This window comes from Sycon ciliatum, chromosome 4 (assembly GCF_964019385.1).
Source record: "Sycon ciliatum chromosome 4, ocSycCili1.1, whole genome shotgun sequence".
Lineage (NCBI taxonomy): Eukaryota > Metazoa > Porifera > Calcarea > Leucosolenida > Sycettidae > Sycon > Sycon ciliatum.
In genome coordinates, this window is record NC_088646.1 from 4,636,877 (window position 1) to 4,650,277 (window position 13,401).

General features: G+C 46.3%; 1 protein-coding gene across 1 annotated transcript; it reads right to left on the minus strand.

Moving 5' to 3' along the window:
* LOC135814045 (coiled-coil domain-containing protein 22 homolog) lies at window positions 1–12,375 on the minus strand. Its single transcript, XM_065327098.1, has 18 exons — window positions 12,060–12,375; window positions 10,928–11,099; window positions 9,942–10,071; window positions 9,647–9,774; window positions 8,851–8,935; window positions 8,350–8,519; window positions 7,740–7,869; window positions 7,311–7,378; window positions 7,092–7,151; window positions 6,012–6,131; window positions 5,430–5,549; window positions 5,030–5,146; window positions 4,306–4,407; window positions 3,912–4,019; window positions 2,631–2,726; window positions 2,038–2,097; window positions 1,000–1,074; window positions 1–754 (listed from the first exon to the last, which is right to left on the minus strand). The coding sequence occupies exons 1-18, from the start codon at window positions 12,107–12,109 to the stop codon at window positions 638–640; spliced, it is 1,908 nt and encodes a 635-aa protein (XP_065183170.1). The 5' UTR covers window positions 12,110–12,375; the 3' UTR covers window positions 1–637.
* Window positions 12,376–13,401: the final 1,026 nt, after the last annotated feature.

The following is a 13,401-nucleotide window of genomic DNA, read 5'->3' on the forward strand; positions in this document are numbered from 1 at the left end:
TGAATCTCTGAGACTGTACTGTAAATTCACGTTCACATGAATCCAATCCGCACAAACTCGCATGGTGGTGCAAGACACCAGGCAAGGCAAATGCACCGGACCAACTGCCAGTATTGGCAGCATGACCGTGCAAACAAAAAAACGAAACTATAACAGATGACCAAAAGCGCAAACAAATTAAAAGGCAGCAAGATTAGAAATGGGGTAGATGTCAGCAGCATCGGCAAAACTTGCAGTTGCAGGTCGATGACACTCAATCACTGGACAGAAGTAAAAAAAAGTGAGTAAATTATCGTGTCCGTTCCCGAAGGGAACTCACGACGGCTGCTAACACCCGGTAAACCCTAGGGTTTACTGGACAGAAGTAGAGTACTAGAACTGGCTGAGTGTAGTGAAGATCATGGCAAAGTACCAGGTCGTAACAAACAGCATGTTCAAGATGAACAAGAAAACAAACAGAGTACTGCAGGCAATCTCGTCCGCTGCTGGGATACCCGACCATATAAGGGATCAGCACGTGTGTGTGATCAGTAACTGTGCACACTGTGATAGTATGGTAAGAATGATCCTGGGTTGCTAGCACGTCTCTGAAGTGAACCAGTTGCAAAGCAACAACCGGAGCAGCCTTAAATGCTGTCTACTCTGCCACCTTGTACTGGTTTATGAGCACGCGATTCTCCTGCCGCATGGCGTTGCAATCGGACTCAATCCGCTGCAAGTTCTGCGACATGCCTTTCTTCTCCTCTTTCTCAATCTGAACAGGGCAAACACAGAAACCAATGGAAGAACAAAGCATAGTTTGAGAGAGAGAGAGAGAGAGAGTGTGTGTGTGTGTGTGTGCGCGAACGCGTGCGCGCGCGCGTGTGTGTGTGTGAGAGAGAGAGTGTGTGTGAGAGAGAGAGAGAGACACACACAGAAACACAGCGAGAGAGTGAATTATACATGAAAAATGGCTGAAATCAGTCTATAAACTTAAAAAGTCACACCAGATTAACGTACCTGATCTTCAAGCTCTCGGTTCTCACGGACAACGATGGCAGTCTCACGAATAGCCTCCAGTAGGCCAGAGAAAGTCTAGACAGAATACAGGCACATGCCCGGACACACACACACGTAAACACACACAGGCACACACATGGATAACTTAGTACATGCACTTATACTTATGGAAGCCAGCACGGCAGCAGCTACGTAGATGAAGGACTGGGTGATTCCGGAATCAGAAGAGTATCAAACCAGGACAAAAGTGCAGTTACCTCTACAAGCAATCATGGTAGAAGAGTTACTGTAAATATACAAATTTTCGGCAGCTATTTAATTTCGGCTATATTCAGCACCGACCCAAAACGCCTAAATTAAAACGCCGATGAAATTTTTCACAGCATCTGTCGCACTATACCATGCCCTCTGCCCACGCCGAAAATAAATCGCCGCCGAAATGTCAAAAATCGTGAAGTGCCGAAATTTTGCAGCGCCGAAATTTTGTATATTTACAGTACCGTATTTTTCCGGTTGTAAGTCGACCTTTTACGACTTAAAATAGAAGGAGAAAGGGCGGGGGTCGACTTACAACCGGGATTCGACTTATAACCGGGAACTATCAGTATCTTACAAAAAAATGACCTGCACTGCATGCACGAGTGCACCATGTTTACACATTTTGCCAGTTTATTGGCCTTTTTCAAGGATTGGGACGTTATATCCTCCAATAAGGAATGTTTACATGATTTGTTGTTGTGTTAGTAGCAGGGAGTGGTTAGTAGTGCTTCTTTGGGTGAAAACTTTAAAACGCAGAATTGAGACCTCCAGATAGGGGGGTCGACTTATAACCGGGGTCGACTTACAACCGGTAAAATACGGTACATTGTTTATTACCCAATGCACAAGTCACACTCATACAGCCATACTCACCCTCACAGACAGACAGACAGACACACACAGACAGACAGACAGACACATAGACACAGGTACATACACACACACATACACATAGACGCAGGTACAGACGCACTGACACAAACACACACACCAACTCACCTCATGCAACTTAGCAAGCAGCTTGTAAATCTGCCGGTTGATCTCATGTTTCTTACAATCCTGTAGGTGACACAGCAGAGAATCATTAGAAATATGTTTCACTGCAAACGTATGGTCAGCCCAGAAATGTGCTAGACAAGACGATGCCGCTATGATGGCAGACAAGCAACAACAGGGCTACTTAAAACATAAACTAAGGCAGAGAGAGAGAGGGGGAGAGAGAGAGAGAGAGAGATAGAGAGAGAAAGAGAGAGAGAGAGAGAGAGAGAGAGAGAGAGAGAGAGAGAGAGAGAGAGAGAGGAGAGGGAGAGAGAAAGAGAGAGAGATAGAGAAAGAGAGAGAGAGAGAGAGAGAGAGAGAGAGAGAGAGAGAGAGAGAGAGAGAGAGAAAGAGAAAGAGAAAGAGAGAGAGAGAGAGAGAAAGGGAGAGAGAGAGAGATAGAGAGAGAGAGAGAAAGAGCAAGATAGGGAGAGCACTCTTATAATGTGGACGCTGTATGTAGGGAACACAGGTGGCAGCGGAAACAAGGTTCTAGGCTAAAACAACACAGAGGAGTTTCCCTGCAAAACAAGCTTGTAACTCAGGAAACTTACAACAAATATGACTTCATCTGCAACAGCAAATGCACGTTCTAGCTCTCCTTCAAGGTAGTTTATGTCCTTTTGCAGTTGACGAGTGTCCGACAGAATCTGAAAAGTAACAAGAAGGGTGTGCACACACAAGTCAGCCTTACAGAAACAGAAAGTTACAGAATATATACAAGTTGAAAACTACCGTATTCCCCGTAAGTTAGTACGTACTAACTTTCGAACTTAGCAGCCACATGATTTTCGGGGGTGGTACTATCTTTCGGGGAGTACTTTTTTATCGGGGGTAAATGACACGCAGTGGGAAGCCTGCGCAACTCTAGTGTCTGTGCATATGATGTATGTACTGTACGGTGTCTGTACATGTAGGGCGGGTACGAACTTACGATCTTTCGGGGGGAACTGTCTTTCGGGGTGATAACCTCGGCAGTGGAAAGTGTATTTTTTATACGGGGGTAATAAGTCATTAGTGAGGTTCTGCCACACGGTAAAACGTGCCAAAGTACGTATGGAAACTTTGCCGCGGTACGGGATTTAGTTTGATACGGATTTTTTCATACCGTTTTCCGTGTGAAGCGCGCTTCACACGGACTGGACTCCGTGTGAAAAGTGAGCGTACAGAGCTAGCTACATCGAGTACATGTACATGTGGCGGGGTGTTCGTGCATGCTTCGAGCATGCTACGTACAGCAGAACCGGTGCAACGTAGGAAAAATCCGTGTCAAACTTCACTGCAGTTGACACGGAATTTGGTACGTAGTTCCGTGTAGCAGAACCTCTCTAATGGGGAGAACTAACTTACGGGGAAATACGGTAGTGTATCAAAGGTATAGCAGGGAGCTTTCACACCATGAAGTTCATCATGTATCAACTACTCCAGGCTTTCATTTCTGTGGAGTCTGTCCCTTTTTCTTTTTCTTCTTCTTCTTCACATTTTGCAAGATGTACTTCACCAACAAAATTCAGTCCTAACTTGTAAAAGTCGTGGGTGCTTCGGGAGTGAGAAATAGAGCTGGGAATAAACCTAGTTCGGGAGAACAAATCTACATGCATGAACATTATTGAGTATGGCAAAGTACGTTCCCATGGGATGCATTCAAGCCGTTGTGGACGTTCCCTGCGCACGTCCTTCACAACTGGAGGGCACGCAGCTCTCTGGAATTGACGTGTCGTCCCAATGATGCGTACTTTGTGGTGCAACACTGCCCTACTGTCACTTCTTACAGGACCTCACAGGCTAGCCTGCCCAATGCAGAGGAAGCGGAAAGCAACCGGCTGCAGACTTACCTTTTGGACTTCATCCTTCTGCTTCTTGATATTGTTGATGATCTCCATAATGCGGCGGGTATACGCAGATCGATTCAGGGTCTTGTTCAGCTGACCGAGTTCCTCCGACTTCAAACCAAATAAGATGAAAACACACGCACATACATAATGGCTATTGTGAGAGGCTACCAACGTCACATGAAGCAGTATGAGAAGCGGAAGAGCAAGGGCATTGACTCCAATGTTTAATTCTGCTCGGACTATCAAGTATAAACCCGCGGTGAAAAACCGAAGCATAACTGCAGAGATATAAAAATGATTCATCCATCGTTGGGAGAAAATGTCTGCAGTGGTTGCTACTTTCTGAAAATGACAAGCTCACACTTGGTAAGGTGCAGTACAGGTACTGTCTTACCAGCTGCTTATTCAGATACTCCTTGGCGCGACCGTCTTCCATCAGCTCCTTGATACGCTGACGTATGTGTGGTATCTCCTCCAGCATCATCTTCGTATCACCCTGGTGAAAACGTGGCATTGACACAACCAAAACAGTGGAATATAAACCATATTAGTCTATCGAAAAACCTGCCAATTTGGCAAAGGTTCGTTAGGTTGACTGTACATTTTAACTACACGTACAACCATCTTTACAGTTGGCAGAATCTCGGCCAATGAGACCGCATGAACTGTTATTAGGAACGAAGACATCCCTCGTTCGGACCCGTCTCTGGAGCAGGGAGGGGGGCTACGGAACCATCATGGGTAAAACAGTTTCCCAGTTTTTTTTCCTAAGACAAACATATACCACCCGTATCCTGTCCCTTAGTCTTTATATTATAAAACAGTGGAAGTATGCTGGGTCCATAGTTAATACTAGCTTACTGATCATCATTACCTGACCAGACAACATCACGTAAGTAGCTATGGTTGGGGTAGCCAACAAAATAGTAGTTGAAATTACAATCATCTCCAGGTGAAGTAACAGAAACTCTTCTCTCTTGTAGGAATGCACACACAAAAGGAAAGAGCCACCCCCCCCCAAAAAAAATCCGATATGGGAAAAAGAAGCATGCAGCACACAGATTTGTGAGACATTCTCAATAATTCTCTGCTGGGAGAACAATAATAAGATCGCTTACCGAAAGCTCAGACTGGGCACTCTTGAGTGCGCGATGCTGCGCGATCAGTGGCTGCCGATGCTTCTCCCACTGCTCGGCCAGAGTGACAAGACGCTGTGAGGCTGCATCCACCAAACCCTGCATAGCATCATCACACACGCACACAAACATGCACACATATTCACCACACACCGAGAATGCATGCGCAAGGAAAAGAAAACACCAACAGTTTCAACTATCGAACCCTGGTAGCAGTATAATAAGATGTCATACTGAACAAGCTGCACCGACCAGATAAGTACTAGACTTGCAACTGGGATGCCGTCAACACAAGTAAGATCATTACAGACACGAAAAATAGAAGAAAGAAAGACAAGACGAAAAAGAGAATGATAGTCATCTCAGTGTCCGGAATGCTGACCTGCAATTGGCCTAGATTCTCGTCCACATTGGAGAGCATTTCCAATGCTCGTTTCTTCAGCTTGTACTCGTCCTTGCCGGTACTATTGGCCTCTACCAGAGTCTTGCTCTGTTCCTCCACCTACAACAGAAAATAATTCAGAGAGATAGGGGTAAGCCATCAGCCGTGATTCAAATGGGGTGTCTGGTGCTGAAATTGCTCAGCAACAGCCAAAACCAAATGGAAAGTAGCAATACGAAGCATTCATTGCCAGTCACGGCCACCACGTCAGCCAAGAAGCGTCTTCTCCTCCGCTATAGGGAGTACTTGTGGGTACTTTAAGTCTACAAATGTTCGGCGTCCCAGGACTAAAACACATTTCGGCCACATTAAAATTTCAGCCTTTATCGCTGCTGCCTGCATACACTGTCACACTGAACCTTGTAAAACAATATTTCAGCCACAACAAATTTAGGCCATAATTGCCCAGGCCGAAAATAGACGAAAATAAATAAGCTCTAACCTGTGAATGATAAATATGCGGCGAATACTTGGTCTTGTTGACTGACAGTACGTACAAGTACATAATATGCCCGTACTGACCTTGCTCATGCTAGTAGAGAACTTCTGCATATCACCCTCCATGGTTAGCACAGCTTCACTGGCAGCATCCAGCTTAGAGCGCAGTGCAGTCAGCTCATCTTCACGACGCTGCTTGATTTCCTGTACGCACACACACGCGCGGTGGAAAGAACAGGACATGTAATCACGCACACGTTTTAAAGCCAACAAATGCAGTGCTAACAATATTTTAATGGTGGTATAAGGCCACACGTTTTTATTTCTATGTTTCTTGTCCCCGCGCGCATACGATTCAGGAGTCTGGAAGAAAAAAAGAAAGAAAAAACTGTGCTGCACTGACTGCGCATGTGGGGACCAGCACACTCATGCACATGTACATAATGTAGCCTGGCCTGCGCGACACATGATGCGAGGTCGGCATTTCTTGTGCGCAATCTAGCTGCACATGCACAGATTGTGACAGAAGCTCCTACCACATACTAGTTGCTAACGATGGATGCTATTTTGCATGGTGTATTGGTGGATTTTAGGGTGAACAAAGGTCTAATAAACTTCTTCTATTTTTCGGTCATTTTAATATATTTTTTCCACCTCTCGCATACGTTTTTAGTAGTGCTGAGTCGGGTAGCGTTTTCTTCGGGTATCGGGTTCGGGTAGATTTCCACGGGAACACGGGTACCCGATCGGGTAATGTTTCCATGGTAATACCACACTGCACCCCTTCCCTTACACACTGGGTGGACATGCGGGGTATTACATTGTTTGTACACATGCACTGCACATGATGTCGTCTGCGACTTCGGGTTTTCGGGTACTATTCTGTACCCGACTACCCGAGGTCCTCACGGGTAGCACGGGTACCCGACTACCCGTGCACACCCCTAGTTTTTAGATTTTCAGGTGACGAGAAACATAGAAATAAAATTGTGTGGCCTAAAATATAAAAAATTCACGGTTCGCATGCAAAGTCAGTCAGACTGACTTTTCCGCATATGTAGGAATGCAACCATCATCAAGGATCAAGCCTCAGTTGCAACTCCCATCGCTACGGGGGGGGGGGGGGGGGGTAATTCAATTGCAACATTCATAAGCTGTTCTTACCTCTTGTGTTTCCGCCGCTGGCGCAGCGGCTGTGGCTGCCACTTGACTGCTGACATCAGCCTATGGTACGGTATAGAAAAGATCCACAACACAGGATATCACGGCAGCACAAAGCAGACCACATCACTAGGATAACATGCAAGCACAAGCCGGAGTTACCGGCAACACATACAATGCAAGCAAGCAAGACAACACATCCAAACTTGGCATGGTACTCGCCTGTGTGAACTGCAGGTTCTTTGCATGGCTGAAACGCGATCCCTGCGAATCAGCGCCATGGGAGTCCGCTAAAGGTCAGGCAGTACAAACACACCAATAACAAAGCCAAATGATCAATGTCAATGTCAGTGTCACAGTATCAAAGAGTAAAAACTGGTAAATACTGCAAATACCAAGGAAGTAAGAGCCGAGAGTCATAGACATATGTGATGAACATACACGCAGTCAACCTCGTGAATAAAAACTCTCAATCGGGTGCGAGAAAAGGGTTGTTATTCACGAGATGTTGGTACACCCGGGGTCGTTGTTCATGAGGTTGACTGTGCTATATATACATGTAATACGACCCTACAGACTATGATATCAATGTGGCAGCTTAGACACACATGAACACGCCGTTGAGATTTGCTCCACGTGGAGGACACTCACAGGAAAACGAGTCGAGCAGCTCGGCAAGACTGCCGCGCAGCAAGGTGGACACACCACTGGTCAGCACACTGCCGCGTATGTTGTCAGTCAGGCGCTTGTGCAGGCGCTCTCGTTTGCGCTGACGGTACTCCTGCCAGGACACATACACAGGTGCAGGTGAACACTCAGTACTGACTCCAACAGGTTAAAGAGAAAAATCTATACAAATTGCGTTGCATTATTGTGCATATGTTATCCATATCATTACATTACTCTAATTTCAGACATTTTAGGTGCTCAAAATTTTCGGTATGAGAGCAAAAGGGCAGGTTAGGTGAACAGAAATTTTAGGTACAGAAAAGCAGTTCCCTTTTGGAATATGTGTGTAAGTGTTTGTTCGGTTATTGCAATTTTAGGCATGAAGTAGATGGACTGAAAGAACCGAAAACAAAGTACACCGAAAATTTGTGAAATTACAGTATCACCTTGAACACACTTCAGCCAGGGTATGGAACGCTCATGGTAAAGCAAGACACATTGCTAATACAGTAATACCAATGTGTTTCCGAGCCGTCATGCACAGTGACCTAAATACTGTACAGCAACTATACATCACTGTTGCATTACGTACCTGCTCAGAAAGACGAGATGGCAAGCCGTTCGTATTCCACTCGTGCTCCCACTCTGCAGCAGCCGTCACTTCCATGGTACTACGCTCAAGCAATGATGCAGCTACTTGGTGACGTTGCTGCGGCTGAGCGGTGACAAAGGGAAGGTGATTGCGATAGTAATGGCAAAGGTCTGCCAAAGAAACAAACATGACAATCAAGATATTCCATCAAAGCGCTGCTCTCTCTCTCTCTCTCATACTTATTATTCACATTTATTCTAGATAAACATACACATGTGCATGCGCATGCACACACACACACACACACACGCTCACCCCCCCCCCCCCCCATACACACATAATTTATAACTTACAAACGTGTACACATGGCTTAGAAGGGAATAACCAATGACTTGATGTGGAAGGTTCCATCTTATTCTAAAATCGTGTTTATAAGTGGTGTTCACTGAAGGCTCATTGGCAGAGTGCAATGCGCTGCTAGTACACGGATGGGGAGTTTACCTTTGTTCGTGCGTTTGCCTAGCTCTGCCAAGCCACTGGGTGCGGCTACAGGCACTGCCATGTGGGGACGAATTCCTTGATTTCCCTACGACATGCCATTCCACACACACACACATACACACACACGCACACACACACGCACGCGCACACACACATGCTCAGTTTAGAAGAAAAGAAAGAATACACACTCCAGACTCGGACAGCCAGTGTCCATTGCTTGACGCGCAGGCAGTACAAACAGCAAGGCGACGTCAGCAACGCAAGCTCCTGGCGTGCACAGTAGCACACTTTGTTTAGTGAATCTGCATCTTGCACTCTCCTCAGATCTTCAAAACAAATTCTAGGAAATACACACAAGGATACCAGCTAGAAGCAACTCCAAGCTGCACTTAAAAAAAAGAAGAAGTAAATTAACTTGTCCGTTCCCAAAGGGAACTCACGACGGCCGCTAACACCCGGTAAACCCTAGCGGCAGATGCAGCGCCTAACCGTGGGGGCAAGGGGATACGTCTTACAACCACTGGCACAACTCACAGCTGCACTTAGGGGTCGTCGCAAAAGTTTTCTGTCGTCCCTGAAACGAACATCGTTCATTTTGTACTTGGACCCCCTCCCCTCCCTCTGAAACGAACACAGCCTGCTATGCTGGACGACGAAAATCGCATGCATGTACATGTCATATGTACAGTGTCGGTCGACTTGCGATTTTGGCTCGCACCCCCTCCCCCCCCCCCCCCCCCCAAATGAATCATGTTCGTTTCAGGGACGACAAAAAACTTTTGCGACGACCCCTTACCTCCCATGTAATGCTGCCATCATCATGAGACACCAAGCCCTGCTCCTTGCAGAACAGTGGCGTCCATACTCTCGACCTTTCCCGAGCAAGAACAGTGGTTATGCGGTGGTAAAGGTGCGCACCAGATTCTGCAGCCAAAGAGCAGAAACACGTACAACTTTCTTGGACAAGAAATGAGAAAGCCTTGTTGATGCAAGGCAAAGAAATAAATATATATAAATCACTGCAAAAGACAGAAGCATGGAAATGAGATGGCTCATACATTTGACAAATAGAAGTACAGAATTGAACCTACTAGAGGAGTCTTCTGCATCTCCAGATTCCCGTGGCAGCTTTTCCAAGAGAAACATGAACACTCGACGGATGTCGGCCACATTGGAGTAGAGAAAGGTCTGGTAACCAACCTCGCCTTCAAATCCCACTTTCTGTGCAATCAAACACAACACAACACAATAAGCTACAATTGTAAAAGGAACATAATCACAAAGCATGGAACATGCTGCCAGCTTACATTATCTAAAAGACTACATGTACATCACATGCAGCCTGGACACATCTACAGCTGCGCTCACTGAAATCCAACCCCACAAAGTGCAAAACTGACGCCCTGGACCAGTTCAGTTCAGATGACATAACTGTACTAGTGTTGTGCATGTGTGCGTCCGGCAGCATCCGTACCACTTCCGGGGCGGCAAGGGTCGTGCAAGGTGAGGGCACCGAATATGCAATTTGGGTTGGATTTCACCGAGGACAACTGTACTATATCTACACACTATACAGACTAGAGACTACATGTATGTCTACATGTACTTCTACTCAGACAACTTGTGAAAGTCAGCCTGCTGCTTCACACAACACCACCAGGAGCAGCAGGAGTGTGAGCAGCAGAGGCGGTGGACAAAGCAGCAGAAGCAGAAGCACAAGCAGCAACATCTGCAACAACAAATGCAACGCATTCGCTTCACCCGCTGCCAAATTGTCCAAATTTGATAATCGTGAAAGAGATGTAATGACTTTGGCGGCGGTGATTACAGAGAAGCTGGCTGCACCCAACAAGGAGCTTACACTTCCTCGCAACTTGCCTGACACATCAGTGACACACATGTCGGTCAAGTCGACAAGAAGCACGAACTCTACGTTGGGTGCAGCCAACTTCTTGTCAGCTGTGGGCATGCTAAAGAGAATCCTCTTGACAAACACAGCTGCGAAGTTACACATCAATTCCCGGGACAACTGGGCAATTATAGGACATCGTGATCACTGATAAAATAAACAACGTACCTTGCAAGCATTGGCCAGAGCGGTGCCGACACGAAAGCGAACGGACATGCTCTCAGGCAAGCGAGTGGGAAGCTCAATCGACTCATCGATCAGCTTCAAACACCTGGCGCATCCTTCTACAACTTGATCTGTGCTGAATGTAGTAAGGCTAATAGTGTTTTCATCGATGGCACTATAAACAAACAAGGCAGAACAGTACTTATTACCGGGAGGGAGTGTTGTAAAGGAGTCTCAGCTATAACCGTCACAATATCTCTCCCAACCGATCTAGTTGTAACACAGTGAGTTTTTCAAGCGTATGGAAGCTCCACTGCAGCCAACTCATGATACACTGTTTGCATTCCACGACGAAGTGAGTACGAGAAAAATCCCACATGGACGGATGGATGAGTCTGAGATAGGATCGCCGGAAGCAATTTTCTATTGGTCCAGTAGTGTCATGGCTTTTCATGCGTTGTGTATGATATGGCGGGTACACAGTCATGCCCTCCACAGTCCCACAGTACTGTAGTAAACAGGACTTGTGTTGGTGGCCAAACAGTTGGTCCGGTGATAACCTGACCAGCCGGAGCAGTTCTGGCGGGCCTGAATCATGAGACACTCACTCGTATAAACGAGACTTGCTGCAAAGCTATTACGAATCCTCAAGCCAGATAGCGGTAATAAAAGAGCATGTTCACCCAGCTTGTCTTGTACTCCAATGAAAGTGTGAAATGTCTCTAATCATTGAAAACACCAGCACTACCAGCACTGTTTCAGGCACTGTGATCAAGCCTCAATTTCAACAGTTTGGAGAGGATCATAGTGCTGTCTGAGGCTTGATGGTGGCAGTGTTTTCAATCATTCTGAGCTGCTCACGTCTTGAAATGCGCTTTCTACTCTTCTTGTGTTGTTCTCAGGAGATCTTGAGAGTGACATCTAAAGTGCCATCTAAAGGCCACTGTTTCAGTATTGCTGTCAAAAGTTCGCATAGCTACATCACGATAGTGATGCGTGTTCTCTGGACTAAAGAGTAAAAACGTGTTCTAATGTTGTGCAAAGAAATAGTTCAATAAATCCTAAACCTGACTATCTACATATTTATACAGGCCCAGCCGTAAATTAATTACTTGAACAGAGAACACTGACTCACCAGCCAATTTGCCTCAAGCTGACAACAATAATATTGTCTACTTCATCCATGTCTTCCTTGTCACGATGACACGATTACTAAATCTTGGGTAATTCTATCGTGCTGATGAACAAAGCCGTTAGGCACAATCAGTATCTATTGGCTTTCGAAGGAACTTTATAATAGTCTTCAAAGTTACTTGTTTCAGAAAAAACAAAACTGTTGACCTGAACTGCCACTCGCCACATCACACGAAACGTCGAAAGGAAACAGTTTGACTTTGAACTGCTCTTGTTTCTTCTGTACATCACTCATCAGGTGACCAACTCACCAAAAAATATTGTCACGTGTCGAAGGTGTGTGAAACACTGAACTGTGCACTGACTCTGTGCATGTGCAGTCAGTGTGCAGTGTGCACATTGACAAAGGACGAAAGGTACTTGTAGGTACAACCAAGAGTACATAACCCCCCAGAGTGTGCAACGCCTAGGATCCAGCTCTGTGTAGGGTCTTGGTCGAGCGGAATCGGATCTTTGCGTCATAATACCGTACACATCTGAGGGGAACCCGGGGAGTCGCGGGTACTCTTGGATCAAAAACAATGGTGCCCTGCCTCGAGACCGGCCTTGCGCTGGTGCGAAGTGTACGCATGACATCAGAAGATCCGATTCCGCTCGACCAAGACCCTACACAGAGCTGGATCGGCGTTGCACACTCTGGGGGGTTATGTACTCTTGGTACAACACTACACTATTTTTTTTGTAGGTGTGTGACCATGGTGACCACTGGGCACTAGCACTGGCCAGTGCAGTGGTGAGTCTGGTGACCACGTGACTGTGTGATCGGCTGATCGCGACCATCGCGTGATGCGTAGACCCGGTACCGCGGTATACCGCGTAGATCTACCGGTACCGCGCGCCTAGCGCCTACATTACTACAATCCGAGATATAACTTTGTAGCGCTTTGGTCTTTTTTTGGAGTCGCTCTGTTCTACGACTTGTCTCCCGGCTCGATCGCGCGAGCCGTGTACTGACCTGCTGAGTCGCTGTGACATGACAGTGAGCCCGAGCTTTTACCAGGTTTACTCTTTTACTTTTAGTGAGCCTGACCACCAAGCTCCAGAGTTCGCGCTTGGCTATGCTGGCCACCGACTAACCACTGTACACTGTTCAAGTCGGAAGAGTTTATCCGGCCATCTAATTCTTGCTTGCTATTTTGTTGTCTCTACAACAGAAAAATTATTCAGTCTGCCAGTGTCGAGAAGTGGCTGAGTGGAGACCAAGTCCACCGGGGTTCAGTTTTGGTATCCTCAGATCGTGGATGATGGTCACACCCACTACAAGTTGTAGTGTAGGTCATGCG

Coding starts and splice junctions, on each gene's coding strand:
- LOC135814045 (XM_065327098.1), bottom strand. CDS start 12,109: ATGGATGAAGTAGACAATATTATTGTTGTCAGCTTGAGGCAAATTGGC. Junction 11,100..12,059: donor AGCTTGAGGCAAATTGGCTG/GTGAGTCAGTGT, acceptor GTTTGTTTATAG/TGCCATCGATGAAAACACTA. Junction 10,072..10,927: donor CTCTGGCCAATGCTTGCAAG/GTACGTTGTTTA, acceptor TTGATTGCACAG/AAAGTGGGATTTGAAGGCGA.